The sequence below is a fragment of the Tetrao urogallus genome, assembly GCF_951394365.1.
Source record: "Tetrao urogallus genome assembly, chromosome: 7".
In the NCBI taxonomy this organism is placed as follows: domain Eukaryota; kingdom Metazoa; phylum Chordata; class Aves; order Galliformes; family Phasianidae; genus Tetrao; species Tetrao urogallus.
This window is the reverse complement of record NC_136820.1, coordinates 32,494,125-32,521,191: the sequence shown is the minus strand read 5'-3', so window position 1 is coordinate 32,521,191 and position 27,067 is coordinate 32,494,125. Positions and strand designations below refer to the sequence as shown.

At 37.2% G+C, this 27,067-nt stretch overlaps 1 protein-coding gene across 4 annotated transcripts in view; it reads right to left on the bottom strand.

The window, feature by feature from the left end:
* The window catches only part of CACNB2 (calcium voltage-gated channel auxiliary subunit beta 2), a gene marked incomplete at both ends in the record, with an annotated part of 223,384 nt that overhangs the window by 155,677 nt on the left and 40,640 nt on the right, over nucleotides 1-27,067 (bottom strand). For 2 of the 4 annotated variants that reach the window (XM_079538602.1, XM_079538605.1), the window contains one exon: nucleotides 2,885-2,932. The exons of the other annotated variants lie outside the window; for them this stretch is intronic. In XM_079538602.1, coding sequence (XP_079394728.1) covers nucleotides 2,885-2,932 — 48 coding nt within the window. Of the gene's footprint in view, nucleotides 1-2,884; nucleotides 2,933-27,067 lie in introns of those variants that run through there. 4 annotated transcript variants of the gene reach the window in all.

Below are 27,067 nucleotides of genomic sequence, written 5' to 3'. Positions count from 1 at the left end.
GGAATGACATTTAGATGTTCAAAATTATCTCCAGATTTCATCATGAAAATCCGGTGAGTTGTAAGTATTCCTGTGAGTACTAACACACAATCATAACATTCATATTACACACCCTAATTTTCAGAGCTGCAGATTATGCCACAGACAATTAAATGGATCACAGCCTCTATAACCTTGATCACCCAACCACAGAGCACAGGCAGAGAAAGACTGGAAACTCTTGGGTGCAGGCTGTGTATGGAACTATGCTAAAGAAAAAGCAGGAAAGCCCAAGGAGAACACCCGAGACTAATTTAATCTTGTTCATGTTGTACTGCCTTGCACATCATAGAATGGCAGCAAATCTTGGAGAGAAGTTGAGGATGGATGCATCCCACCCAGGCCTCCAAGTTTAGCCTTGTACACAGGTACAGGACTAATCTATATGCACTAATATGCCACTGAGATCAGACACACAGAAAGGAACAAGGTAAGAACATAGCCATCTCCTCTTCCAGCTTCTCCTTCCAGAATGCCATTCCTCCAAATGGGAGTGCACATAACTAATTGCAGTGATCTGTTTCTATTCCTGACCCAAAAGTCCATCAAAGAGATTGATAATGTCTAAAATTAGCATATTTTTTTAAGGTCTGGATCAGCAAAAGCTGGATTAGTTGAAAATATGGGTAGACTTGGTCACACATTTTTGAAAGCACAAAGTACAATATTGACACCACTTTTCAAATACAAAAAACTTCTAAGTTGGATCATTTTCCACCCCCATTCATAGTCAACTTAAGAACTGTAAACTAATAACCCAGAATAAAAGTCTGATTTTTTCCTCACTGAGTCAGACATTAATGAAAAGGGTCATATCTTGTCTCACATTAATTTCAGTACTTTCATCCCAAAAGAATTATCCAGAATAACCTCAATTAGCCCAATGCCATGGGGAACACCAAAAAATTCAATAATAATGGATTTGGATAATCAAGGATTCAAACAACAGAGACAATTTTTATTTATAATTGATTTGAGAACACGGTCATCTTCCACATAAAGACCAAAAAGATCAAGGGCAAACTCCATTCCACTTCTCCTAAGCAAGATGAAGCATTCCTTCAGTACACAGTAGGAACTGATGCTAAAGACACTTGGAACACCCTGAGGTCTAGCAGCATTTGCATCATACCCTTGGTAGAACAAGTATCACAGAGTAAAGTATGAACGCTAGTATTACGTAAGACACTTGCTAGGCATCTTTCACTCCACTTCCCACAAACATCCAAAAAGTGATGCTTAGAGTCCATGGATTTTAATGTATTTAGTCTGAGACTAAACCTGAGTAGATACCATTGTGATTCACAAATCAGCATTCAGCCTACAAACATTATCTGTCCCAATAACGTTACTCACAATGGTTGGTGCTACCTCTAAATAACAGTAATACGTAGGAACAGAACGGTGGGTGATGCCTCTCAAGACATCATTATTTTCATGCAGCCCTGAACTCTACTGGAATGAGAGAACTCATAAGTAGGTGCTTTCAGTGCATTCACATTTCAATTTTTTCGTAATGGTGAGAGTAACTACAAATACAATATATTAAAAATTTTCACTATAGGGATCCGACTTTTGATATTACATTGAATTGTTAAAACGGAGTAGACAATGAACTTATGCACAGTATTGTACTGTTTACATGTTACCCATGACCAAATATCTCATCTGAATCTCCAACCTTCTGTCCGCTTTTTATACAATATTATCAACTGTTGCACCAGTAAGAACCAAGCACATCCAAAGTCAAATCAGCCCTGCAAAATCACTACGGCCTCATTCACCTTTCTCATTGCTTACATCTCTGTAATGTGCTCTAGCACAAGAGATGCATTTCCAATAATTTTGCTCTCTCTACCAATCCCCAATGCTTTTATTTAGATCCCACTTATTAATGACCTTGCATTCTATATAAGAGCTTTCCATAACATAGAGAAATGAACTGAGTATTCCTGACAGCAGAACTATTCCTCCTCATATATATGCTCTTTTCTTGTGCAACAAGCTACAAGCTGCATGTTGCAAACACTCAGCAATCTCAATTTGCAGCTTAGCCACATCACTTTAACCTCCTGTTTTTTATCACTCCTGTCTGACAACCAAATCACAGAATAGAAAAGGAATGTTTAAATATAAATGAATTACTTAGGAAATTATCACTCCAGATGAGTATAGTTCAGGCATATTTCAGCTAACAGCCAATCTTTTTCATTACTAATACTGAAGCTTTGGCTCTGTCCCTCCTTGTGGAATTTATTAGAGACAGCCATTTTGCAATACAGAGCAGCCTTATCATATCAGAGTATTGAAATACCCTGTTCTGGAAAGCAAACAAGCCATGGCCTGATGGTCTGCATACCTTTGCCACTCTGCTATGGCTCTTTTTCAGAAGTGCCTCACAAGAGGATTTTTATTTTATGCACAGTCTTTTGTATAATTATTGTGCCACCCTATCTTATATTGATTTTCAGTTATCATATATGGGTAAACATAGATGATCTATTCTAATGACTCCACATACCTAGCTATTACCAAGAAAAAAAACACATAACCGAACAAGAAAAAGTCAGAAGGATCAGAATTGCAATCTTTTAACACCGAAAGTTACTATGAAATTAAATAGATACATGGTATGAATAAGTTTTGAAAATTAGACGATACTCCTACTTGTAAAAAGGATCTTTGTGCCTCTGTGCTATAAAAACTTATTTCACAGATGCTTAGTACTCTGGTTGGCATCTCAGATATAGACTAAAATGTCTGACTGAGCCATACACCATACCATCTAATATATTAAGAGTTGAACATACAAGTTATCATTATACTAATACAAATAGAAACTTACATAGGAAACCCGTACTCGCCGTCGGTGCACCAGCCCACAGCACTGCATGAAGAGGACAGCTGGCAGCAGTCAGTGTGGCTTCACCAAGCTCCGGGCAATCCTGTCTCCTCTGAGACACTGTCCATCTCTCCTCACTTTTCAGCCCCAGGTGAAAGAAAACAGGTAGGAAAGCCTCCAGACAGTCACCCTCCAGCTCTTGAGCTGCCCTTCTAGTTTATCTTGAAGGTGGATGAAAGTTACTTACTCTGAGTAAATCGATCTCTTCTTCTTCAGATGATTAAAAATAAAAATAAAAGCAGAAAAAGCCACAACAACAAAAACCCAGAGGCGCGTCTTTATTTCCTCAGCATGTAGTTATTACAGTGGAAATTCCATATTCGTACGCACCTTTCAGAACACATGGCATAAGGTTTGTACCAACCATTCTGAACTTAGGTAAGACAGACGTAGCAGAGTCCTTGGATCTCAGAGTGCTGCAACACCCGGCTCTCCGAAGGGCTTCTGCTGCTGCTGCTGCTGCTTTTCTTGTTGCTGCTGCTCTTACAGCTTCCTTCCCAGAGCACAAACTAGCAGGAGCATCCTTGCTTCACGGTTCCCTCTGTTCTGTCCTGGGCATATCTGATTTGTTATTTATCCCTTCCCAACAGCCTGAAAAAATGACGGAGTCTAGACTTCAATTCACCCTGGATCCTCAGGACTACAGAACCAGCCTCCAAACAGTCAGATGCTCTGTCTGGCAGTACGTGTCTCACATGAATCGTCGGCACGGCTGCCGAGTGGCCTTACTACCTGGCTCACATCTCAGGCTGATGCTGTGGCAGGAAGAACTTAAGAGAGCACAAAACTCAGAATATATACTTAGTATGCTTAGACTGTGGGATTAACACACACCTCCTTCTTCTGTTTTTCCTGATACACTGACGGAGATAATTAAATACTTGGATAATTAAGATTTATGGATAATGTTTTTGAAAAGGTAAAAATCATAAAAAATTGTTACCCTTAAAGCAATCAGGGAACGCATCTGAAATCAGGTCATATTAAATTAACCTGTTTATGATCACAGGTCATCATTTAGGCAGGCATCATTCTTCTTCTTGGAGAGACTGAATATTCCAGTATTGACATAATAGGCTTAATAGCTATATTATATCTTAAAATTAAATACTTCAGTACTTTATGGCAGTGCTCTGAGAGACTCAAATGTCTCCAGAACTGTACATCTCCGGTCAAACAAATACATTATTCACCTACTTTTTTTTTTTTTTTTTTAAACCCTGACAAAAACTTAACTCTTTCATCACTGACACTTTGCTGGAACACAGGATGCAAAATATACTTAAAATAACTTAAAAGGAGACTTAAAAAGGGGACCTATATACTGCTTTTTATAGGTACACACTTTTCCTTTTATTTTCCTGCTTAAATTTATTATTAAATTCCACAAGAAAAAAAAAGTTAAATATAGGAAGAAAATTGGCACCAGGAACATAAACCTGATAAACAGCCAGGAGCTTTCTTTTAGCAGAAGATAATGAAGATCTGTCCCAGTGAGAAGAAAGTCCTCGGGCTCTGTGCTGAAATGAGTAACTAAAAAGTCGACGTTTACAAGTCTGGCAGCAAAAACTCTATTTAGGTACTAAATTCCTGCCAAGTCTTTTTTTTTTTTTTTTTTTTTTTTTTTTTTAAGTATGATTTTCCTCTTCAAAAATAAATAATTATCAGTTCAAAGCGTCTGTGTGTTTTTGGGGACAAAAATGCATAGAGAGATTTCAAATCTCACTTTTTTCCTCCCATCCCCCATTTCATAGAATCATAGAATCACCAAGGTTGGAAAAGACCTAAAAGATCATCCAGTCCAACCATCCACTTATTACCAATAGCTCCCACTAAACCATGTCCCTCAATTTCATCTAACAATGTACACCAGTGTGCTGACTGGTTTCTCCAAGCCCAATGAGCTTTGGTGTAAAGCCACAACTCTAAGTGAAGATGTATGGCTGATAAATCATCTCAGTTAGATCCGCAGATGCTCAGCATCTTAAAAAAAATAAAATCAGAGTAATATAATTAAAAACAGGAAATAGTGGATGTAGGGACCTAATCTATGTAGCTAAATCTAAGTTATCTTTATTTTTCATGCTACCAAGCAGACAGATAGGTAATTAGTTATTTTTAGCAGGAAGACAGAAGTTGGCAGTTCATAAAGTAACAGAGAAGTGCCCTCCTAACCAACAGTCCAAAAGTAGAGTACCAGTCCAATAAGCAGCACAGACCATGCATCTCTTCAGATCAGGAATGCTTAAAACGACTTTGACAAATTCATTAGTAACATAGCAATAATGACAAACAGTGGGAAAAAAGGACATATTGAATACTGCCATTAAAAAAAAAGAAGAAGAATAATTTGTTCAAAACAACTAATGAAATAAAGCTAGACAGAATACTGCAGAACTTGTATACATATAGACATAACAGTCAGTCCTCTATGTTCTAACAACTGCTTCCCTCTCCTCTGGGAGATCCATATGAAAATTAACACCAGTACAAAAATGATACATCACTGTTATATTTTATTTTTTAACAAGATTTGTGGCATTTATTTGGAAATCATCGATAATACTGGTTTCATGTCTTTGTTTCCTGCTGTATTAAGGCAAATTATATGAAAAAGCAGGAGTTATTTTAGAAGATTCAACTGCTTCTGAAGTAGCTAAATGCGTCTACGTTTCTAACGCTAAAACTCATCAAAACCACCCAAAGTAAACACAAGCATCTTTTAGAAACCAGTTATCAACTCGTAGTCCAATTGATGTGTATCTATTCTCAAAATCAAAGATTTCATAATCTGACCCTGAAACCCCTACTCTCAACGCAGGAATACCAGTTCATCATCTCTCTGTTACTTACTTCTCCCAAATGATTCGAATGCTTTATCATGGCCATACCTCAGACAATTTTTTTTTTCAACATGACTAGGCCTTTCATAGAGGGGTGGGAGAAGGTTTAGTAAGTCATAATATATTTTTATTAAATAGTAAATAATTATTTGGGACTTTAGGAATAAAAGGGAAACATGGTCAAATTTATGTGTAATTGAAACTTAATGAAATTTTGTGTTCTGCAAAATACAACTGTTTACAGTTCCCATTATACAATGCAGTGAACACAGAAATAAACTATATACATTCTGTGTTAAATTTACTTCAACACATGTACTTGATTTTACTTTATTTTGCAAATTATTGTCTTTCCCATTACCAAATTTGTGATTTTCATATGCATTACTTACTGCATATAAAGAAACAATGATGACAAGTCAGGCAGCAAATTTTATCACTATCCTTACACTTTCTGGTTGAGCTTAGCCTTAGGCACTGCAACAATCTAATTTAATGAGTACCGGCAAATCTGAAATAAAAAATATCTTAACATTGCCTTAAAAAAATAAAATAAAATAAAACCACTTCCATGCTACCTTAACTTCAGGGTGTAACAAGAGATCTAATCCTAGAGTAACTAAAATCAGGAAACACTACTAGAGTTCTACCAAGCTACTGAAAGATATTTTTTCAATACTGAAAACAGTAGCTCTGCAAATAAATCAACCTTCCTAACTTTGTATTTCTTGTGAAATGTATTTTAAATTTAATATTTAAAGTGTATACAATATATAGTACACTTATATAAGTGTAATATTTTAAAATATATTTTTAAATTTTAGTCGGCCATTATCATTAAGACAATATGGCTGATTTTCAAATGTCTACAGGCAGTTCCTCCAACATACTGGAGTGGTGTAAAAGAAAGGACATATGTACTTATCTGAAATTAAATGAACAGGTTGGCATGAAAGGTTGAGTAGGAATGAACTCTTAGAGGGCAAATGAGCGACACAGCTATTTGTATTCTGCTCAAGTGCTTCATGTCACATGTTACATAAGCTGAAAGGTGGGAAAAGAAAAAGAGGCTGTCAGTAAATTGTTACCATTTACCTTGATTGGCTTCCTCAGCTAAACAGCACTATCTGAATAAAGTCTCTGCCAGCTCACGGTCATTCAGAGCTCCTTGCCAGATCTTCTATAATCTGATCAAGTGACTGCCTAGGGCTAATGAGATGAATCTGAAGTGTTCAGTGCCAGCAAGCTCAAGGCACAGCTGCCCCAACTACCTCAAATGGCATCACATCAATTCCAATGAGAGCAGAGATACACATTTTTTCCTGAATTAAAAAAAAAGTCAAAAAACAATGACCATCCATCCTATACTAACCTCAGAATCCTTTATTAAAAAGTTACTTTACTTTGTTATTTCAATTTATCCACAGAATTACAGAACAGTGAGGGTGATAAGGCACCACTGGAGAGCATCAAGTCCAAACCCCTGCTCAGAACAGGCTCTGCTAGAGTAAGGCCATGTCAAGTTGTGTTTTGAGTATCTCCAAGGCCAGAGCCTTGCACACTCTCTCTAGGCAAACTATCTATCAAACTAATGCTTGACCATCATCACAATAAAAATATTTTTTCTTACATTGAATTGGCATTGCTTATATTTCAATTTGTGCATGGTGCCTCTTGTCCTGTCCCTGGACACTACTGAGAAAAGTCTGGCTCTGACTTCTCTACTTCTTTCCTGGAAGTACCTAGATCCATACAAGCCTTTTCCTTCTCCAGTCTAAACCAGCACAACTCTCATACTATCCAACCTGCTTCAAGCCCAGAGGCAGTATTTTGGTTCTTGGCTATATTGCTGCATATGTCTCTATCTCGTGCTGGGGAGCCCTGTGCTGGACTCAGCATTCCAGGTGTGCCTCACCTGAGTTTACCAGAGAGGAGGGTGATCACCTCCTGAGCTGCTGGCACTTCTCTTCCTGACACACAGCCCAGGAGACTGTCTGCATTTGCTGCAAGGACAAACTGCTGGCTCACATTAACTTGAAGTCTACTCAGGGCCTTCTTCACAAAGCTCTTGGCCATCTGGCCAGCCCCACTGAGTTATTCTTCCTCAGGTGCAGGACTTTTAACATCTCTTTGCTGAACTTCATGAGGTTTCTGTCAAACTGTTTCTTCAGCTGGGAATCCTCTGGAGTATCAGCCACTTCTCCTAAACTTGTACTACCTGCAAAATTGCAGGAGGTACATTCTGTCCCATCATCCAGACCACTAATGAAAAATTTAATTTGTACTACCCCAGGAACAATTCCTGTGAAGGGCAGCACTACGATGTCCTCTGGCTGAGCTGGTGCTCACACTGCCGAGCACAGCCCCTTGAGCCTGACAGTTCACCACTCACATTTAGTCCATCATTTTGTCTATGAGGATGAAGTGAAAAACAGTTTTGAAAATCTAGCCAAAAGCAAGATAAGCTCTAACCACAGTTCTCTCATCCTCTGAGCCAAACACCTCACTGTAATTAGTGTAAAGTTGGTTGAGACCGATTTGCCTTTCTTAAATACATGCTGACTATTCCTAGTCACCTACTTGTCCTTAGTAATGGCTACCAAGAGGATTTGCTCCATCATCTTTTACAGGGACTGAGGTGAGGCTGACTAGCTGGAGCTCCACACACAGTCCTTCTTGTACCCTTCCTGATCATCATGGTTACGTTTGCTTCCCTCCAGTCCTCACAAACTTTGTCCAATCACAATGATTCCCCAAAGATTCTTGAGAGCTGTTTTTCTAGGACTTCAATCCTACTAAGAAACACAAATATTTAGGTTTGATTTTCACATTTGCATCATAACAACTTTAACTGCTTGAACATATTCCTAAGTTTACATCAAAACATTTAATTTGCTTTTAACTGTAATCCTTCTTTTAACGGTTTTCATATCCACTTATTAGCTAGTTTAATGGAGTAAGCACATATGAAATAATGAATTATTTTTAGCTAAAAGATTTCTGCATATCAGCCAGTTGTTAAATGGAAGAATTTATTCAGTACCATTTAAAATTCTTTCCATGTAGCACTTCAGAGGGACTCAGTTGGAGACATTTAATTCAGACAGCTGTATATAAATAAAGCGTTTTAAGCATCCATACAAAATTGTATGATGGGTCCATGGTGACAGTGGAATTGTGACAAAACATCTCCAGCTTACTGGCAGAATAAGCTGTTTCTGAACCTCTTGGTTTTGTCTACATTTTAAGAACTGTGCAAAAAAAGAGATTTAGTCCCTTTCCCTCCAAAAAATCAGAGACAAATCGGAACCCACTTAGAAAGTTAGAGACATAAACCTTGTATGAGATTCTCAAAAATAGGCCAAGTCAATCTTATTACTGTTTGCTACACATTATGCAATACATTGCATGCAAAAAGATTAGTATTAAAAATATGATTCTTGAAAACTACTGAAAATAACCTTAATAGTATGACATTTCTCCATTGGTGCCATACTCCTGTACGTGATACTTTGTTATCACATGCTGTACTCATCCCTTCTCCAAGGCTTTCCAAGAGCCTAATTCTGTTGAGGTTCAGGAGCTCTCACATTGCTTGGAAGAATGCAATGACTCTTCAGCAGCAGCTTCTGCAATGGGGTTCCAAATGGATAACCTTTATTGCAACGTGCATGTATGATACGTATCATCCAGGAAAAATCTAAGTAATTGAATTTAATTTAAAAAATGCAATACTAGCTCAAGACTTCTGTATTCATTTAACATTCTTAAATAACAGCTTGCTGATTTAATCACTGACAATGAGCATTTTCCAGCTATGGCTCCCACTTTCCTGTCTTTCACCAGAAATGAATGTTGTTGAATTTCTATTAATACTATAAACATCCTCTTCTCTGCCAGCTGTTCTTTGGAGAAGAACATTAGTCCCAAGTAGTCTTCATATTCATTAAGAAGGTTTCATGCTGACTGGCTTTATTTCAGAGTTTTGTTGCTCGACTTATTATTTTTTTTAATCATATCCTTCTGCTGAAGTTGCAGAAAACTATTTATCAATGTAGACTGAAAAAGTACAAAGCTCTTTTAGCCCCACATCTTTTAACTTAATGATCACTATGCTGCTTTTGGTAGTTAGCATCTATTCATTTATTATCAGTACTTAAAACCTTCTTGCTTACATCATGATGCATATGTCATTTCTGAGACAATATAAGTAAAAAAATATTTCACACTGGCTTTCAATATTGTAGTCCCTTCTTGTTATCACAGCTGATCCTGAAAGAGGCAACATCTACAGTCTTTGTTGTGCTTGTTGATCTAGGGGATTGGACTAGATGATCTCCAGAGGTCCCTTCAAACCCCTATGACTCCTTGGTTCTGTGAAGACAAACCACAATTTTTGCAAGCTTATTTTTCAACAAGTTAAAATCTTCCCAAGATAGATCATAAGCCATTTGCCTAAAGTCATGATTAAACCCTGGCTTGTATGAAGCTGTCAAGCTATCAGCCTACCTATTTGCTTTTTAAATATAGTATGAAACTGACCAGTGGATTAGATGGTCTGACACAGGAGGGGATTTTCTGTGATCTGCTATCCAAGCTATCTAGTCTCCCTTGAAGAGATTCCCACACCTAGTTATGAATTGTCTTCCTGATGCCTGCTCAGGTTATGCCCCATCATTCTCTTTGCCTGAAGCCTATTCTGTTTCCTGTATCCAGGAACGTCAACTGTATTTCAATTTTTTTTCTCTGCAGACCTTAAGACATATATATTGCTGCCATTTTTCCTCTTCTCTTCTGGCTTTGGCTTCATTTTCTTATTTTATATCATCTGCTGTATCTTTCTTTTCTTTCCTTAAATGCTAAAATCCCTTCACCATCCTATTTTTCCCCAACTAACCAGTCTTTGTTTTTTCTTATGATCCTCTACTTGTATTCATCATCCTCTCTATTGGCAGCTTGCTCTTCAGGTTTTCCTTCCCAACCAGTATTTGAACACAAAATATTTTCCACACCTCATCCTCTCCTCTTTCCTCCAGTTTGCATACAATCTTACTGTTTCTACTTGAAAACTAATTCTCAGGCACATTCTGCCAGGAGTTGAGGTTATACCGCACACACACAGATTCCATCAGAAATCTGATTAACACTGCATACTTGGCAGTTCCTACATCTAGCTATCTAGGCTTCCTCCTTCAACATCAAGGTCATCTCTACTGCGATCTCGAAGACTATCATAATCTCTCCCTAGACTTCAAATCAAAAGCCAAGAACTTGCTTCTTTCTCATTGAAAACAAATTCTGCACTGCATGGCCTCCCTCTTCTCTTCTGCTGCTGTGTTTATTCATTCCTCTGCTTCAGCTATTTATTGAGTACATCTCAGCAATTACATAATTTGGTGTATTGAATCTGATCACATGAATAATATTACAACAGTGTATACAAGATGGCTGTGTTATTTTAGTTTCTTGTAAAGTTAACTCTGTAGGCTATACTTTCAACAAGAGATGTGATAGCTTTTTCCATAACTTTTTAGCTCAGTTTACTTCTGGAAGCTACAAGCTTGGTGAGAACTAAAAGATGGGTAAGAGACATTCAAATTTCCGATATCTACCAAATTATTGAGAAAAGCTTCAATTATAAATAAACATGACATGGTCTGCCAGGCCAATTATACTGTATCATGATTGTGGTCAATCATTAAATATTAAATGTAAATCAATCACAGAGCTTGCTTCAATTTGCTCAGAAAAAAAACCTGTCACTGCAATAAAGAAAAATAGGGCAGATAGTAAAAGGAATCAAAAGGAAAAAAATAATAGATTTTTCTAGCTCTTCTGCTCCTAGAATCATAGAATGGCTTGGGTTGGAATGGTCCTCAAAGATCATCTAGCTCCAGCCCGCCCTGCTGCAGGCAGAATTACCAATGGCTAGATCAAGCACTAGATCAGGCTGCCCAGGATCCTATCCAACCTGGCCTTGCACAACCATGGGGACAGAGCATCCACAACCTGTCAGGCAGCCTGTTCCAGCAGCTCACTACCCTCTCTGTGAAAAACTTCCCCCAGTACCTAATCTAAGTCACCTCTCCTTTAAAATGCCTATATTATGGATAAAGACGCTTTTTTTCTTGTTGAAAGAATTGTTTTCCTCCCAACACATCTCCTTTAGTTTAGAGAAAATGTATTAAGCCAGAACAACACCAAACATTTGAGGAAGAAAAAACAAATAATAGTGTTTCTACTTTAAATATATACATATACATACATACATATATATATATATATGTATATATATAGCTCTATATATATATATATATATATGCTATATATATATATATAGCAGCTTGGTGTGGTCCAGAGATGAGATAGCAGCTGGATCAGTGTCCAGAGGTTTTAAGGTCCACCAGCAAACCATACATTTCTTGTCCTCTGCAGTTGCTCACAACACATACACTATCACAGGATACTGGCATGCTGAGGAAACAGCTGTTGCAAATTTTCTATCTTAATTGCATTTAACAGAACTAAAGGCACTGCAACATACAGAGATGTAATTTAGGGCCATATTAATTTCTTTTTGATCTGGTTCTGCATCAGAATTAGAAGTACATGGAAGGGGGGGAACAAAACAATATACAGTCTCCATGATTCCACTTATAAATTCAGCAGCTTTCAATGGTATCTGTAAAGCATACTGAAGTAAAAGCATTGCTGACACAGGTTTCTCCTTTCTCCACCTTGTAGGGACTATATGTGAACTAGGATGATTTTATATCCCCCTCAGGGATACTAGAGAGAAGAACAGCTGTGGAAGATATAAACACAGGCCTAAAATTGCATCATCTTTTTTACTATAGAATTTTAACAGGACCCAACGTTTTTCTTTTGATTCAATTATGAGAAGTCTACTTCCTTAAAATGAGCATGAATTCTGTATCATTCAACTCCCCTATATATATAGTCACTAACTTACCAAGCTCTTAAAAAACATAAGAAGAGAAAGCACCTACCTCATAAAAATATTTTGAGCTGTTTTGGAGCATTAGAAATTCATGTCAATGCACAAATGATAAAAAATTTAATGCAAAGGAAAAACACAGCAGTGCTGGGCTACACCGAAGCCAGAAAATGAACTGTTCTGTTTAATTACGGCCACTAGGTGGCAAAATTGGCCAAAGAAAAATTATCAGCAATGAAGCAATTTGAAACGTCTTCTTACCTTTAAAGTTGAACACGAAAGGGCTTATCAAAAAATACTTTGAAGTTAAAACCAAACCTATTTTTATCAAATTATTTGTAAATATTACTAATCTACTGCATCTACTTATAAAGAAATTATTAAACTACTGAAGGTAAAGTGATTTTAGCTAAGGTTGATGAAATCACAAGGAGAAATTACTAGGCAACGATAGGTAACAATAAGAACACTGAATACAAATTTTAATTTCAGGAAAGTATACCTACGCTATGTTCCTGACATCAGGCACTGCAGTGCTCTTTTAACCTTTTGACTATAAAGGACACAGTACTCCGTATTTTTATCAACATAGAATCTGCTTGCTTTCTTTCAAATCAACACAATCAATCACTCCATATGGTTGAATTCTAACCAATATTTTAGAAAGACAGCCAGTTTCTTAAGCTTTTCTTGCAGTTCTTCATTTTCCTTAACCTTTTCTTGATAGTTCTTTTTTTTTTTTTTTTTATCTTTCTTTCTTGATATCTGTTTGTTGAATCATGCTTCAATTTAAATTGATAGCTAGCTATTATCTATATTTACACATCAATGTGCTGGAATTAGAGGTACCAAAGTAACAAAGTGACAGTGACATGAAATATACCGATGATAAACTCACTGGTTCATAAACTCACTGCAAATACACTGCAGTGAAAATCCAGTCTGACTCATAGGAGCACATGTGAAAGAATCCCCATAGAACTAAGGAGCTAAACACCCATTCCTGAGTTATTGCATACCCTTGCTCTTATTCCGTATCTTCTCTCTTTCGAGACATCTGTGGATCGGGAGCATGAAGTACTCAAAGAGCACACAAAGAAAAGAGGATCCCAGCATGCTCCCTCGTGATTCATAGGACAAATCTGACTGGCTCCAAGGCAGAAGTATGGTGATCTACAGTCAAGACAAAGTGGGCTTTTGATTTGACTAAGCAATTTAGCCACTCAGAAAGTGGTAAATCTTTCTGGGCTTATTGGGTATATCAATGATATATAACATCCAAACTAAAAACTCTTCCTTTAGCCAGCTCAAAGTCTTTAATAGCCACTGGGGCCATGGCATGATGGTGTCAAAGGGCCAGGAGACTAGACAGAAGAGGGAATGTAAGCATCAAACTGGAGCCAACCACTGCAGATATTAAGTGCTTGACAGCTTTGGTCATACTCTTTTACAGTAAGGAAGAAAAAGCTAATGCTAATGCTGAGTATTGATACAATTTAGTTGCTTCTTTTTTTTTCCCCTCTCCTCTCTAAGTGAAAGTCAATAAAAACCATCCCACTCAGACCAAGGAGAAAAGAAAACAGAATAAACCAGACTGAGAACGAGTCATTCCAAAGCAGTTTGCTCTGCCCAATTGGAAAGTTACCAGCTATACACGCAGTAGATTTGGAATGTATTTTTGCCCAGTAGCATCCACTTCCATTCCTAGATCTGTGTCACTTAGCATGTCAGTAAACTGGTGATTGCAGTGACGTATCTATAAAATCTATGAGCTTCTGTGCCACAGGAGAGATTGAAATAAACAACCAGAGTCACAACAGCTTTGAGTCCTACCTTGACCCTAGCTCAAGCTGTGCAGTTTTTAAACAGAGCTGCTGCAATTCTGACCATATATTGTAGTTTCAGAGCGCACTGCAGGAAGGTGACCCAGAGGGGGAAAATACAATCCACCTGCTAATCATGTTTAGAAAGTCTAGCTTCTGCGGCGCATGAGAGACGGATACTTTCTATGCTGGATATCTTTTTTTTTTTTTCCCTTTTTTCTTTTTTTTTCTCTGAAAATCAAAGCAGGAGTCTTTTAACAGGTCATTTGGAAGGAGCTTGTGATGATGTCTGCAATGAGGGTTCAGCCTGAGCACGGGGGTCTCAGAAGGGATGCAAACCACTTGCCTGTGACATCTCCAGGATGGAGAAAGCCCACCACACATTTCCAACACAGCATAACCTTGCAAGGCTTCTTTCCCACAGAATCACAGTCACATCGAGTTAGGTGTAGCCACACTGGCATGAGGCTAGCCACCACAACAGCAGTGAGAGCCTCAGAACATCCAGCATGCAAAGAGAGGCTGGGAGAGCTGGACCTGTTCAGAATGGAGAAGGCTCACAGGGCCTCATCTAGCTATATGTATACTTGAAGAAAAGAACTGAGAAATATGGAGCCAGATTCTTCTCAGTGCTGTCCAGGCACAGGATAAGAGGCATCATGCACAAATTGAAATATAAACAATGCCAACTAAATGTAAGAAAATTATTTTTATTGTGACAGTGATCAAGCACTGCAGCTGGTTGCCCAGAGAGAGTGTGCAAGGCTCCAGCCTTGGAGATACCCAAAAAAACTCCAACAAAACTTTCCCTTTACGGTACTTCCATTATCTTCCAAAGCCTACTTCAAGTACTCCCTGCATGATTGCAAACCTTGCTGAACTCTTTAAAAATAGCTGTCTAATATATTCTACAGAATTGCTCTTTTACTGGTAGGCAAACCACAATACAAGGAAGTGAGGATTTCAAATGTAGCACAACATATATTTCTTAAAAGATTCACACTCTTCAAAAGTAGAAAGCAACATTTTGTAATACATCACAGTTTGTACAAAACAGACCTTTTCTTAAAACAAACCTAGTCTAGAAAGGTAAAAGTTGTCAGTGGATTTCTTGCATACAATGAGCAGTAATTCACTATTTCCTGACAAAAGTCTAGTTTCCATCAAACAGAAGGAAATAATAGACTTGTACCTCAGTTTTCTAAAGAAATAACACATTTCATCCTCCATGTCAGTACATGCTGGCTCATTTGCCAGTTTCAGTAGCATTTGACTAGGAGACAATCTCAGTAAAATTAGTTTATTTCAGATTCCTTTAAAAAACTTAAGTAAAAAGAAACTTTAAATTCTTAAAAAGCTGTAAGGATGAATACACCTGTCCTTAAGCACAAATCACAGAGAGAGGAATATGAGACAAGGATTCTTAGAAACTAATGCTAAACAGATTTCAGTAGTTTTTAATTAGAAAAACAAATCCTCCTTTATTAATAATATTTCTACACACTTCAGAACACTAAAGCCGTAGAAAACATTTTTGTCCAACCTGGCCCAAGACCCAAAAAGGATGCCTGCATTACTTGAGCACTCTCAAGCATTAATAACAACAACAATGCTGTGCTGAGCAGGCTCTTCTAGAGTTGGCAGTGATCCCACAGCTCACAGGGACCCCACCGCAGCCTCAGGTGGCTGCTGAAGGTTTTAAGAAAGGAAAAAGAAAGAGGCAGATAGCATGATACCCTGCTGCTGGTGATCTCTGATGAATTTTAAGTGATAACTAGTTGAAAAGCAGGAGAAGAGGCAATAGCAGCATGCGGGCAGCAGTTTTTGTTAGATTCACAGTAGAAGAGAGTAATCTGGACAACTCAGAAAGAGATTTATGTAATTATTTTTAGGCTTTCAAATATTTTATTTCGAACACTTCCAAAGGAACTCAAACCAAGCACCTTGGAAATCCTCTGTGTCCAAAGAAGGTTGCAGTATGTTAATGAGCAAGAATTTCCAGATGGTACATCTTGTGAACTTGCAAAAGCCATCCCTGAACTACTGAGTAATGAAATTCTATTTCCTGTAGCTACTTGTTGCCTGGAAGAATTCAGATGGCACTGAAGCATTGCACTCAAAAACATTTTACATCTTGCAGCCCTGCATTGCCATAAACCTGACATGGTGTCAGGAGTCCTTTCCTTCTGAAACAGGATTACTTTGGACTGACTAATGTTGGCTCCCACATTTGGATGTTGTATTATTTTGGTAGCAGAGAGATCAGCCATTCAAAGAGACAAGAATGAAGGATAAGCAGTAGAACAGAGACTAAAGATCTGGTATTTATGTAAGGAAGATATAAAACTAATACAGTTCACTGTGTTACTGTGAAAGAGCATACTGCAGCTCTAATATTTATTCTTCTAAATGGTTAATTAGATAAAAAAAATTTATTAGCTGCTGCAAATAAACGCATAATATATGAAACAAACTCATGACTATGAGCTGTTAATTCCTTTGCATTGCTTTGTAGATGCCACTTTGAGCCTTGAAACTAGAATAACACTAGATATGATACGACAACTAAAATAACAGAAAAACACCAGCTCCTTTTTGAGTAGGAATGAGAACAAATAGCTAAAAAGACACAAGCCAAAGACATCTTGCAAGAAGATCGTCTCTGCACAGTCACAGATGAACAAAGTATTTTCTTTTATTGGGTTCCAATAAAAGAAAAATCAGATTGTTCATGCAGAAACAAACAGTTTAGGAAATGTATTACTAAGAGCCCCAAATCTTTCATTCAACCTGTAATGAAGCGTTTGTTTTAAGTTATTTAATATACACATTTTTAATTCCACTTCACCTCCTTTAGCAACCTGTACTGTAACTGAACCAGCCTCACATTCCCCACTATCCTTCACCTCTTCTCTTGGGAAGGAAAGGTATGTCATTGGCATTGCTTGCAGATTAGCAAACATACATCCCTTCCCACACCCTCCAGTGGTCCAGCTTGGCTGGGAAGCAGCCACTAGCCGTGAGGTGCAGCCTTAACTGCTGTATGACAGTTAGGGATGGCAGCTATCTCCTCATAACCACTTGCAGCCTGGCCTAGGCGCTCTGCATATCCAACAAGAGCACCTCAGAGCTGAGATGTGTTCTTGGGAGCTGCTCCAATGACCCAGCTTGCCCGAATTTAAATCAACTGCAGAATCTGGAGAAGGCTCAAGGCAGCTCAAGAATAGCTAACGTCATTCCTATTCAGTAGCATTGCTGAGTGCGTTCTTAAATGGCTAAAAAATTGCCAAGTGAGGACAGCATATCCTTTCACACTGCTAAAGAATATGTGAGTCCTGGGAACACAGAGCTCGTATTTCAATTCGCAGCTTCATGAAAGTCAAAAGAAAACACATCTTTATGCAAAAAGATGTTCCTCTGTCCCTCACAGTCTCTCACCTACTCTTCTCAATGCATAAAATTCCTAGCTGCTGCTAATTCAGGAGTGCCTTATCTTATTTAAAGACAATCTCTTCTATAAGAGTAGGCTATAACTCTTTTTAAAAGCAATACAGCATTTACAATCCTTCACTACAGTTTTAACAGGTCACTACAAGTAGTTACATAAATCTTTTCTCTCATTCATCTCCCATCCTTTTTTTTTTTTTTTTTTCCCCTCAAGAGATGATGATTTCTGTAGTTGATGGTGCCAAGACACGGGAAAATTTGCACATCTTATATTCAACCAGACTCTCCAGTTTGTCCATAACATGCCACCCAACAAGCTAGTAAGCTTTTATTTTTGAGTAATCAGATATTAAAATAATATTCAGAAAAGAAATGGTTAAAATATGTTGTAACTTTATCTTATTATACCAGCTAGTTCTGCATTTACAAATGTTTCTCCTTCTAAACAAGCTTGTAGTTATAACAGACACTATTCTGTGTCTGTTATTAGTATTGTAGGCAATACTAATAATCAAAATAAAATTCATGTTTTACACAACTACTTGTTCATATAGTTATATTACAGGGAGCAAATTCAGAAGAAACTAAAAAGCAACATTACAGGCTGGAACCTCTAATTAGTACATTGCCTGATCTTCAGACAAAAAAGATGAAGTAAACAGGAGAAGAGAAGAAAGAGCCCAGCACTCTTTGAGAGTCACAGAATGGCTTGGGTTGGAAGGGACCTCTAAGATCATCTAGTTCCAGCCCCCATGCTGCAGCAGGGCCACCAACTGCTAGATCAAATACTAGATCAGGCAAAGCAGGGAGGGACAATCATCTCTGAGAAGCACGTCTGCTTTGTAGGGCATGAGAAAGATGATGTGCTCTATACACCAGGTTGTCTCTTCTCTAGACAAAATTATAGACTGAATGTCAAATAGGTCCACGCTGCTCATGAAAGGAAAGACATCTCACAACACAGTTCTGTGTCTTAGAATAACCAAGCACAGACCTAGCAGTAAGTGACTCATCAAGATGGGTAGCTGGTACACATTCACAGATGTCACATCAGTGGCATTGCATTAATCATAAGGATAGCAACCTTCTGGCACTACAGCAACTTTCAAACTCACATACAGGCTCATCTTTTCAGGACCCAACTACTCTGACAAAGAAAAGAGAAAACAAATTACAATTCAAATCTTGAAGCATTTTTTCCTTTCCTCCTTTCTCTTTCAGATGGTTTGATTTGTTGTTTTTTTGTTGTTTTGTTGTTGTTGTGTTTTTTTTTTTCCTTACATAGGGAAATGATAGCTGTAGCAACTGACTGCATTCACAGCATGGGAAATTTTTTTATACAGCTGCCACCAAGCTTTCAACAGGCACAGAATTATTTTGACAGCAAACAAAGGAGGAGGCAGTTTTCTCTTGAATGAAAAAATTGTCAAACATGCTTATGGACTTACTATCATAATTTATATTTTTCCCTATCAGATCCTGTAGATTTGGTCATCACTCAGAACCTCAATAACATATTTATTATTTTTGTTAAAATTGATTGAAGTCCTGCTTCCTGCAATCTGCTTCGTAAGTCATTCTACCTGCTATATATCAAAAGAAGTTATAAAAGCTGAATAATGGTGGGGATGATTATTTAGCCTAAGATGTCTCCTGAACAGATGAAGATACTTTTCCCTTTGTCTTTTCTTATTTGTTTTTAGTTAATGTATATATCTTTCCATATTCTTTCCTTAGACAATATCTCAGTTTAATCGACTACTTTTCAGCACCTGGAATGTGAATAGACATGTAATACCTGAACAACTTACTAATTTTCATTATTCCTCATTGCGTGAATTATAGGTCCTCCACATCCTCAAGTCTAACCATAAACGCTTCACAGAACTCAGAGCAAAGCATGCGTTCCAAAGAGATTGCAAAATGGTTTTCAGAAGTATCATAAATAAGGGCATGAACAGAGGAAAGACATTTAGTCTACTCAACAGGAATTCTATTGCTAATAATACAGAAAACACTTTAGTTGACAAATCGATACAAAGAACATTTAATATTCACAAGGTGTTGAGTCATTAAAGTCAATTCCACACAGAGCAAAAGCTTATAGATTTAAATCTACAACTATTTCCAGCAAAGGAAGAATAAACAGCAGGCTTGCAAAAGAAACTTCGTTCCACTTTAACACAATCCCTAAATTGATACAGATCTTCAGTTCTGGAAATGTAAGAACATCTAACAATCATACCACATTTGATTTTCTACTGAGACAAATGTCAAAAATCCTCCCTCCGTGGCAATCCATAAAGCATGTTGGATTAAACACCAGAATGTCTCTTGAAGAGAAAAAAAAGATAGACTTGTGAACCATCAGTGGTACTTTGCCTACAGTAAAAACTGGCGAAAAACCAACAGATCACACAGTCACAATTGTGTGGTTATGCTCTCAATGTGCTATTTTGAGTGTAACAATTTTTGAAAGGAAAATAAATAAATACATATATATATATTTATCTGTACCGCCTATTTCTAAGCTAACAACTGGACAGTAGATGTCTCTCCCTGAAATGGCGCAATAAACTTCTCTTCATCCTTGTCTCACATGACATTCTCTTTCTCTGTCTCCTTTCCATTCTTGCTCCTTCTCCAACCCCAAAATTGGGGGTGGCAAAATCATTAGAAACTTTACAAAGAAGTACAGCTTATCATAACTAAAGAAGCAAGAGATGTCATAGTTTCTTTTGATGAAGATAGATTTAGATAGAAATGGAGTGACCTATAATAGGGTGTAAGAAAAGTCTACTTTTGGAAAATAGACTTGCACATAAACTATAATGACCATGATTTACAAAAAAAAAAAAAAAAAAAAAAAAAAAAAGCGCCATCTATTTTTGTTGTTGCTTAGGCATTTTTTGCTTTTCCTTTAATTAAAATAATACAAATAGGCTCAAACCATAATAAATAAATTTCTTCAAACATTATCCAGTTCCTAAATAACTACAAAACCCTGAACTACACCCAAAAATTATCAAGATATAACCAAGATAATGTATTCAAATGCATTCCAGTCAATATCCAAGATTTATTTATGGTATCACAGTGCAAGTAACATTTCCTCCACAGGAAAAAGGTATTTCACATTATATGTGCCTTGTTAATAAAGAATGACTACTAATGTTTACTATGATGCTTTTGTTTCTCTTAGATAACAGAGCTATTAAGAAGCAAGTCAATCTGAACTCACAAAATAAAAACTGACATTTTTAGAATATGCTGTGTATTACTTTGTATGCTTTGTATTAAAAAAGATTCCATCTACAAGTGCCCATTTGCCTATCTGACGTCAGTTACCAATCGTACAGGCAAATGTTTGAAGATAAAGATTGATTTTGGAAGCAGCCCAAAACATAAACACAGCACAGCAGTCTTAATAGGATCCTTAAAAACACAAACACTTGAAATAATTAATATATTTTGATTATTCCAGATGTCAGATACTGCCTCTTGAATGCCCAGGTTCAATTATCAAGATTAGAGGTCTTCCATTTTCATTAGCTCATATGCAACAGTAACAAGAGCAAAAAGAATGAATTAGATTGAAAAGGCAGGTAAAATATGGTGTGGAGTATTTTCTTCTCCTATTTTGACAACTACAGCAACATCTTCAGAAAGCTTTCCTCAGTGTTTACTGCCTTGCTGAATTTCAATTAAGCAGATTATTTAAGCAAGTATTTAACTTCTAAGTATTTTAAGAATCACGTTTGAAAAGTGCATCTACTTTAGAGTGTTGTCAACATTGGGTTTGTTGTTTTTGTTTTAAAGATATTTATGTTACCCTTTGTAAATATTAAAAAGTATTAAGCCTGTGAAAAAACACTGTTTTTACAATATGACACTGTAAGCATGACTGGCAATTCTTTTAATGGGCCTGAACACAAAATCCATACAGATTTTGACAGAAGGTTCCCAATCTCACAGCAAAGCATGCGTATGAAACACAAACCCTTCAAAGTGCAAGGTTTGTTTAGGTTTGTGTGTTGGGAAAGGTAATATCCAAAGCCAGTTAAAACAAGACAATGAATGCATATCTCTGTCAGAGAACTAAGAACAGCTTTATGGTCATAGCTTAGTGATCCAATGTTTTTTCAAGGTACCAAAAAATATACGTATATATTAAATAAAGGTATAGGACCTAAATTAAAAGTTTCAGTTATTTAATTCTAAGCACAGTCATAAGAACAAACAGGAAGAGAAGTGATAAAAAACAGTGGAAAGGGTGGGTGCCTTGACTGATTCAGCGGCTCAGATGGTAGGTGCTATGCGCATATGATACTCAACTGCAAGTACGATTAAGAAAAATTAAATTCACTGCATTTAACTTCACATGTTTTCTTATGGAAATACCTTGAGAAATGTGAAACAAGATGAAGTGTGAGCTGTGAGGCAGTTACATATGCAGGAGAAGAATGTTAATGGAACTTATACCCAGCTTAATTCTGAACATTTAACTCGAAACTGTGGAGATACACTAAAAAAATTCATAATGAACTACTTATTAACTAACAGTGGAATCTAGATGTTTGCTGAGGTCAAGCTCCTTGCACTTCCAAAGAACAATTGCCACAGAACTCCTCTAGCAGAACAAAGAATTCCTCTTCGTTCCTCTTTACTGCCAGTTAAATAATAAAGAATATTTTACATCTCAGAAGTGATTACTGTCAAGTTTTTCTTCCTCAGAATGAGCTCTGCTTCACAACTCTACCAAGGCTGTACACAGATGCACTCCAGCAGCACCATGATCCACTGCCAGACACTGAACCACAGAACAGGTGGCTGGCTGAGCTGCAGGACACAACTAACACCAGTTAAATCTCCTTGCTATTCGATACTGCAGTGATGCAGGAAAAGAGGAACGAGGATCACAGCAGGAAACTAATCCCTGAAAATCTGCAATGGGATGTAGGCATCTTCACTGACCTGCTCCTGTTCTGGATACAGCTGTTCTGCATGAAAAATAACCTGATCTTCATTTCACAGTACCGAGTGATTTATTATTCTTTCAGTACAACATATCTTTGGCTTCATCAAGGTCTCTTTCATGCCACCCTTAAAGTATTTCCTGAAAATCTAATTTCTGAAGCCCAATAAATACTGATTTTTGTTGTTTAGATGACAAACCCTTCATGGGAACCTGCCACAGAGACACGTAGGAGTCCCTCATGCCCCAGCCCAGCCCAGCCCAAAGCAGCGCTGCCTTAAGGAGCTGTGCGGGGACTTTCCCTCAGGGCTCCAGGTGCCTCAGTTAGAGCACTCTACAGCATGAAAAATAATTCTAACACTGAGCTAACAGAGATTGGGGGGGGAGGAGGGTAAGGGGAGAGTTGTTTTCATTTTGTTTTGTTTTCCCAATGCTAAGCATTTAATATCTGCAAAATTAGTTAAACTAACTTTGCAACTAGATTTCTGCCGCATCCAACAGTTGGTTGAAAGTACCAGTTGGTGTGTCACGTTACTCTATCTGCTGTTAGGAATTAGGGAATATTGATTGCAAGTTGGCTATTAGCGGGCCTATCACGAAACATCTAAATGACACTTTACACTTAGCAGCTCCTGCACACCATGGCAACGGGAAGAGATTGAAGCAAAACGGTCTGGTTCCTATAGCAACTATCACACAGACCATCTGTAATCAAAAGGAATCGTAGCATGGGAAACAAAATGGGGGAGTCTGCATAGTAGAAGACTGTTCACGTATTTAAAATACATCACACCTTAATGCATTATTGTAATACTGAAATGCCAGAAAGCCACATAAGCTGCTCAAAGTAGCTTTTCTTACTTAATACAATGCTAATTAAAATTCACCACCTCTATTTCCCTAATACAAATGACACCCCTATTAAAAAAGCCAATGCTTTTCACTCACCAAATATATATTTCACAATATTAATTCAGTATTTGCTTACTATTTTATCCTGACACTTATACATTCTAAGAGAGCCACTAGTACAGCATGTCTTATCATTTACTTTGCAGAACTGCTTTTAGAATATTTTATTATTTCTGACAATAATATTCAGCCATCCTGTTTCTAAAATATAAAGGGTCATCTGGCTTTTGGAAATTGCTTCTAAAGAGATTAGGATATGAGAAAACAACAACGGAAAAGAAAATCCTACCCCACTAACGAACACATTTTCTTCTATAATGACAGAGGCACCTGCATGGCACAGTTTGTGCACTGAAGAGAACATTATTATATTAAGGCACATCACACTCAAATAGAAGCAAGCACGCTCAAACATTAGCCAGGCAAGGCATGCTTTTCTTTACCCCTTTAAATCCTAAAAAATAGAAGAGATCAATATATCTAGGTAGGAAAATACTCGATACTAAATGTAATTTTGGGTGGAAAATAATGGCCTATAGATAGGCTTTGATAAATTACAGAACGATAAATCAGTGAAGAAAAATGATTGTCATCATCAGTCCTTTTATTGTGCTTAAGAAGATGTTAACTTGTAGAGCATTCTTTGGGCTGAAGGCAGACATTTACAGCCCTATGGATTCATGCAAAGTGGAAAGGAGACAATCTGGAATAATCACAAAATCACTTCTCTCTTCATTATGAGGAAGAAGTGCAGCAGAAACCACACCACAGTGATCCCACAGTGTCAGAAATTTGTTCTTCAAAAGAGCTTACATGACAGGTCCTTTAACTCAGCTCATCACCATCAGAGCACTTAAAACATAGGTGCTCATCCAGCTGCCCCTGTGACTGTGAGCTCACTCCCTGGGGCAGCTGTACAGCAGGGATGATGACTGCTACCATCCTCCGTGGTGCCTGACAAACCAACGTGAGAAAAAAAAAACTAAAACCTCCAGACACGGTGGCAGCTGAGAGTAAAGAATTACGGTCAAATATTCACTGCTCCTGAAAACCTACTCCCTGCCTTCATCCAAAGAGCACTGTGAAAGGACACAGGCTGGACAAACTGCTGAGACAATGGCTGCACGTGCCCTTTCCATGCTTCAGATGTGACAGGGAAGAACCCATGAAAAAAACTAGGGAGTTTAGGCAGCTGTTTCCTCAGGTGGTACAAAAACTCCACAAAAAAAAAACATTTTAAAAGGAACATGGACCAATCCTGACAGGAAAGTGCAATGGAAAATAAAAAGTAAAAGATTAGATTATAATGATTGAAACCCTTTCTTTACAGTAAACATAGGCTGCACTGGCACTCGGACAAATTTAGTTATGAAGGAATTCAGAACGAGTCTTGTAAGAGGTTCAGACCAGTGCTAAAGAGCGTCCTTCACGTTAAGATCTTCAAAATCCCTTTAGTAAAGATGTCTGTATGTGTCTTAGACTGGGTGTAGTCTGATCCACGGGGAAAAAAAACACTTTCAATCATTGTCTGGGACAACTCTGGCTCCATAAAAGGCTGAAGAACATTCAGAACACACCTGGAGTGCAGCAACCCCTTAAGTTTCCTAATCGAGGAATCTGGCTTATGCCTACCAAAACCATTTGGTGATCAAAAGACTTATTTACACATTAATTTTTAAAATATTTCTAATATTTTAAATAACTTCAAAATGTTTAAAATCCTGAAAGACCCTCAAATCTCATAGGGAACTCATTTAATGAATCTCATTTATTTCTCTGATAAAATCATGCAAAGAGCTTCGAACAGTTTAAGGAAAATCATGCTTTTTCATTCAGTTTTCATCTTCTGATGTATTCAAATCTCCCAGCAAAAGTGGGAGAGTGAAAGCAAGCAGACCAGGGATAATGATAATTTGAAAAAACACATTTAAATCAACCTTCAAAAATTATATGAAAATGCTCCATATAGCAACAACACAGATTACTGCAATTTGCTTTATGTTTTCAAGAAGTTTTTCTTACTAAGTTAATGAACATTAGATACTGTATTCTCAGATCCTCGGTACAACAAATCTTCTTCCCTGCAAACGTGTAAATAACATTCAACTGATGATGTCTGAGAAATCTGTATCACTTTGTCCTTTATAACATCATAGATTGGGACTGTATCTTTCATAAATATACGTGCACTACCAGAGAAATTAAAACTTACAAAAACATATTTTTTAAAAAGCATTACTTTTAAGCACAAGAAAATCCTTTGGAACAGAGACAGTCTTCTAGTACAGGGCTGTTAAACATGAGATGGAATCAAAACTGTTCATATTAGAAAGTTTGTCCTAATCTCCAACATCTGTAAACCTCCAGTATGAGATATATTCCATTTTAAACGACACTACAAAAGGTCAGAACAATTGCCCTAACTCTGTCAAGGCCACTGGCAAGGCTGATACTTGTTTTAGGTAAACTTAGTATCCATGTCATGTGTATTGGACTAAATATAAAGCTTAGAGAGCAGAAAGAACAACTATATATTTAGAAATAAAAAGTGGAATTTAATTTTCCACACCAACAAAAGAGCAACATTTATTTATCCAAGAATATAATTCTGCGGATATTAACTAGTTCATTATCCATCATCTGACTGTATTTATTGCTCATCTGGAAGTTGTGTACAATGACATGGAAGTTGAGTGAAAGCATGAATAAGCTCCTCATTGGGATAGCATTTGTAACTATAGTAAAGTTGCTTTTCTACTGTAACTCTTTAAATTCCAAAGCCATCTACGTACATACGCTAAAGATTAGTTATTACTATTCATCTCCTCTTGAACACTATATAACCTTTTAATACTAGCTTCTGTACATTAAGCCTTTATTTTAATTAATGTGAATTGGCTTAAATAGCTTGAAGCACTGCTTCCAATATTCATTAATACTGAAAAACTGCAAAACTTAATGCATAATACATTCACATTGTAGTCAACATCAGTTTATGTTTCATGTGAGAATCAATCGATCACAGTACAACTGACATGACTTTCTAGATCCACCCTTGAAACAGCGATTTTGTGCACTAAATCACGTGCACATACTTGCATCCTAAATCAAATAAAACTGATTAACTGACATGCTTTGTTTTCAGCTGTTGGAAATATTAAACAAATA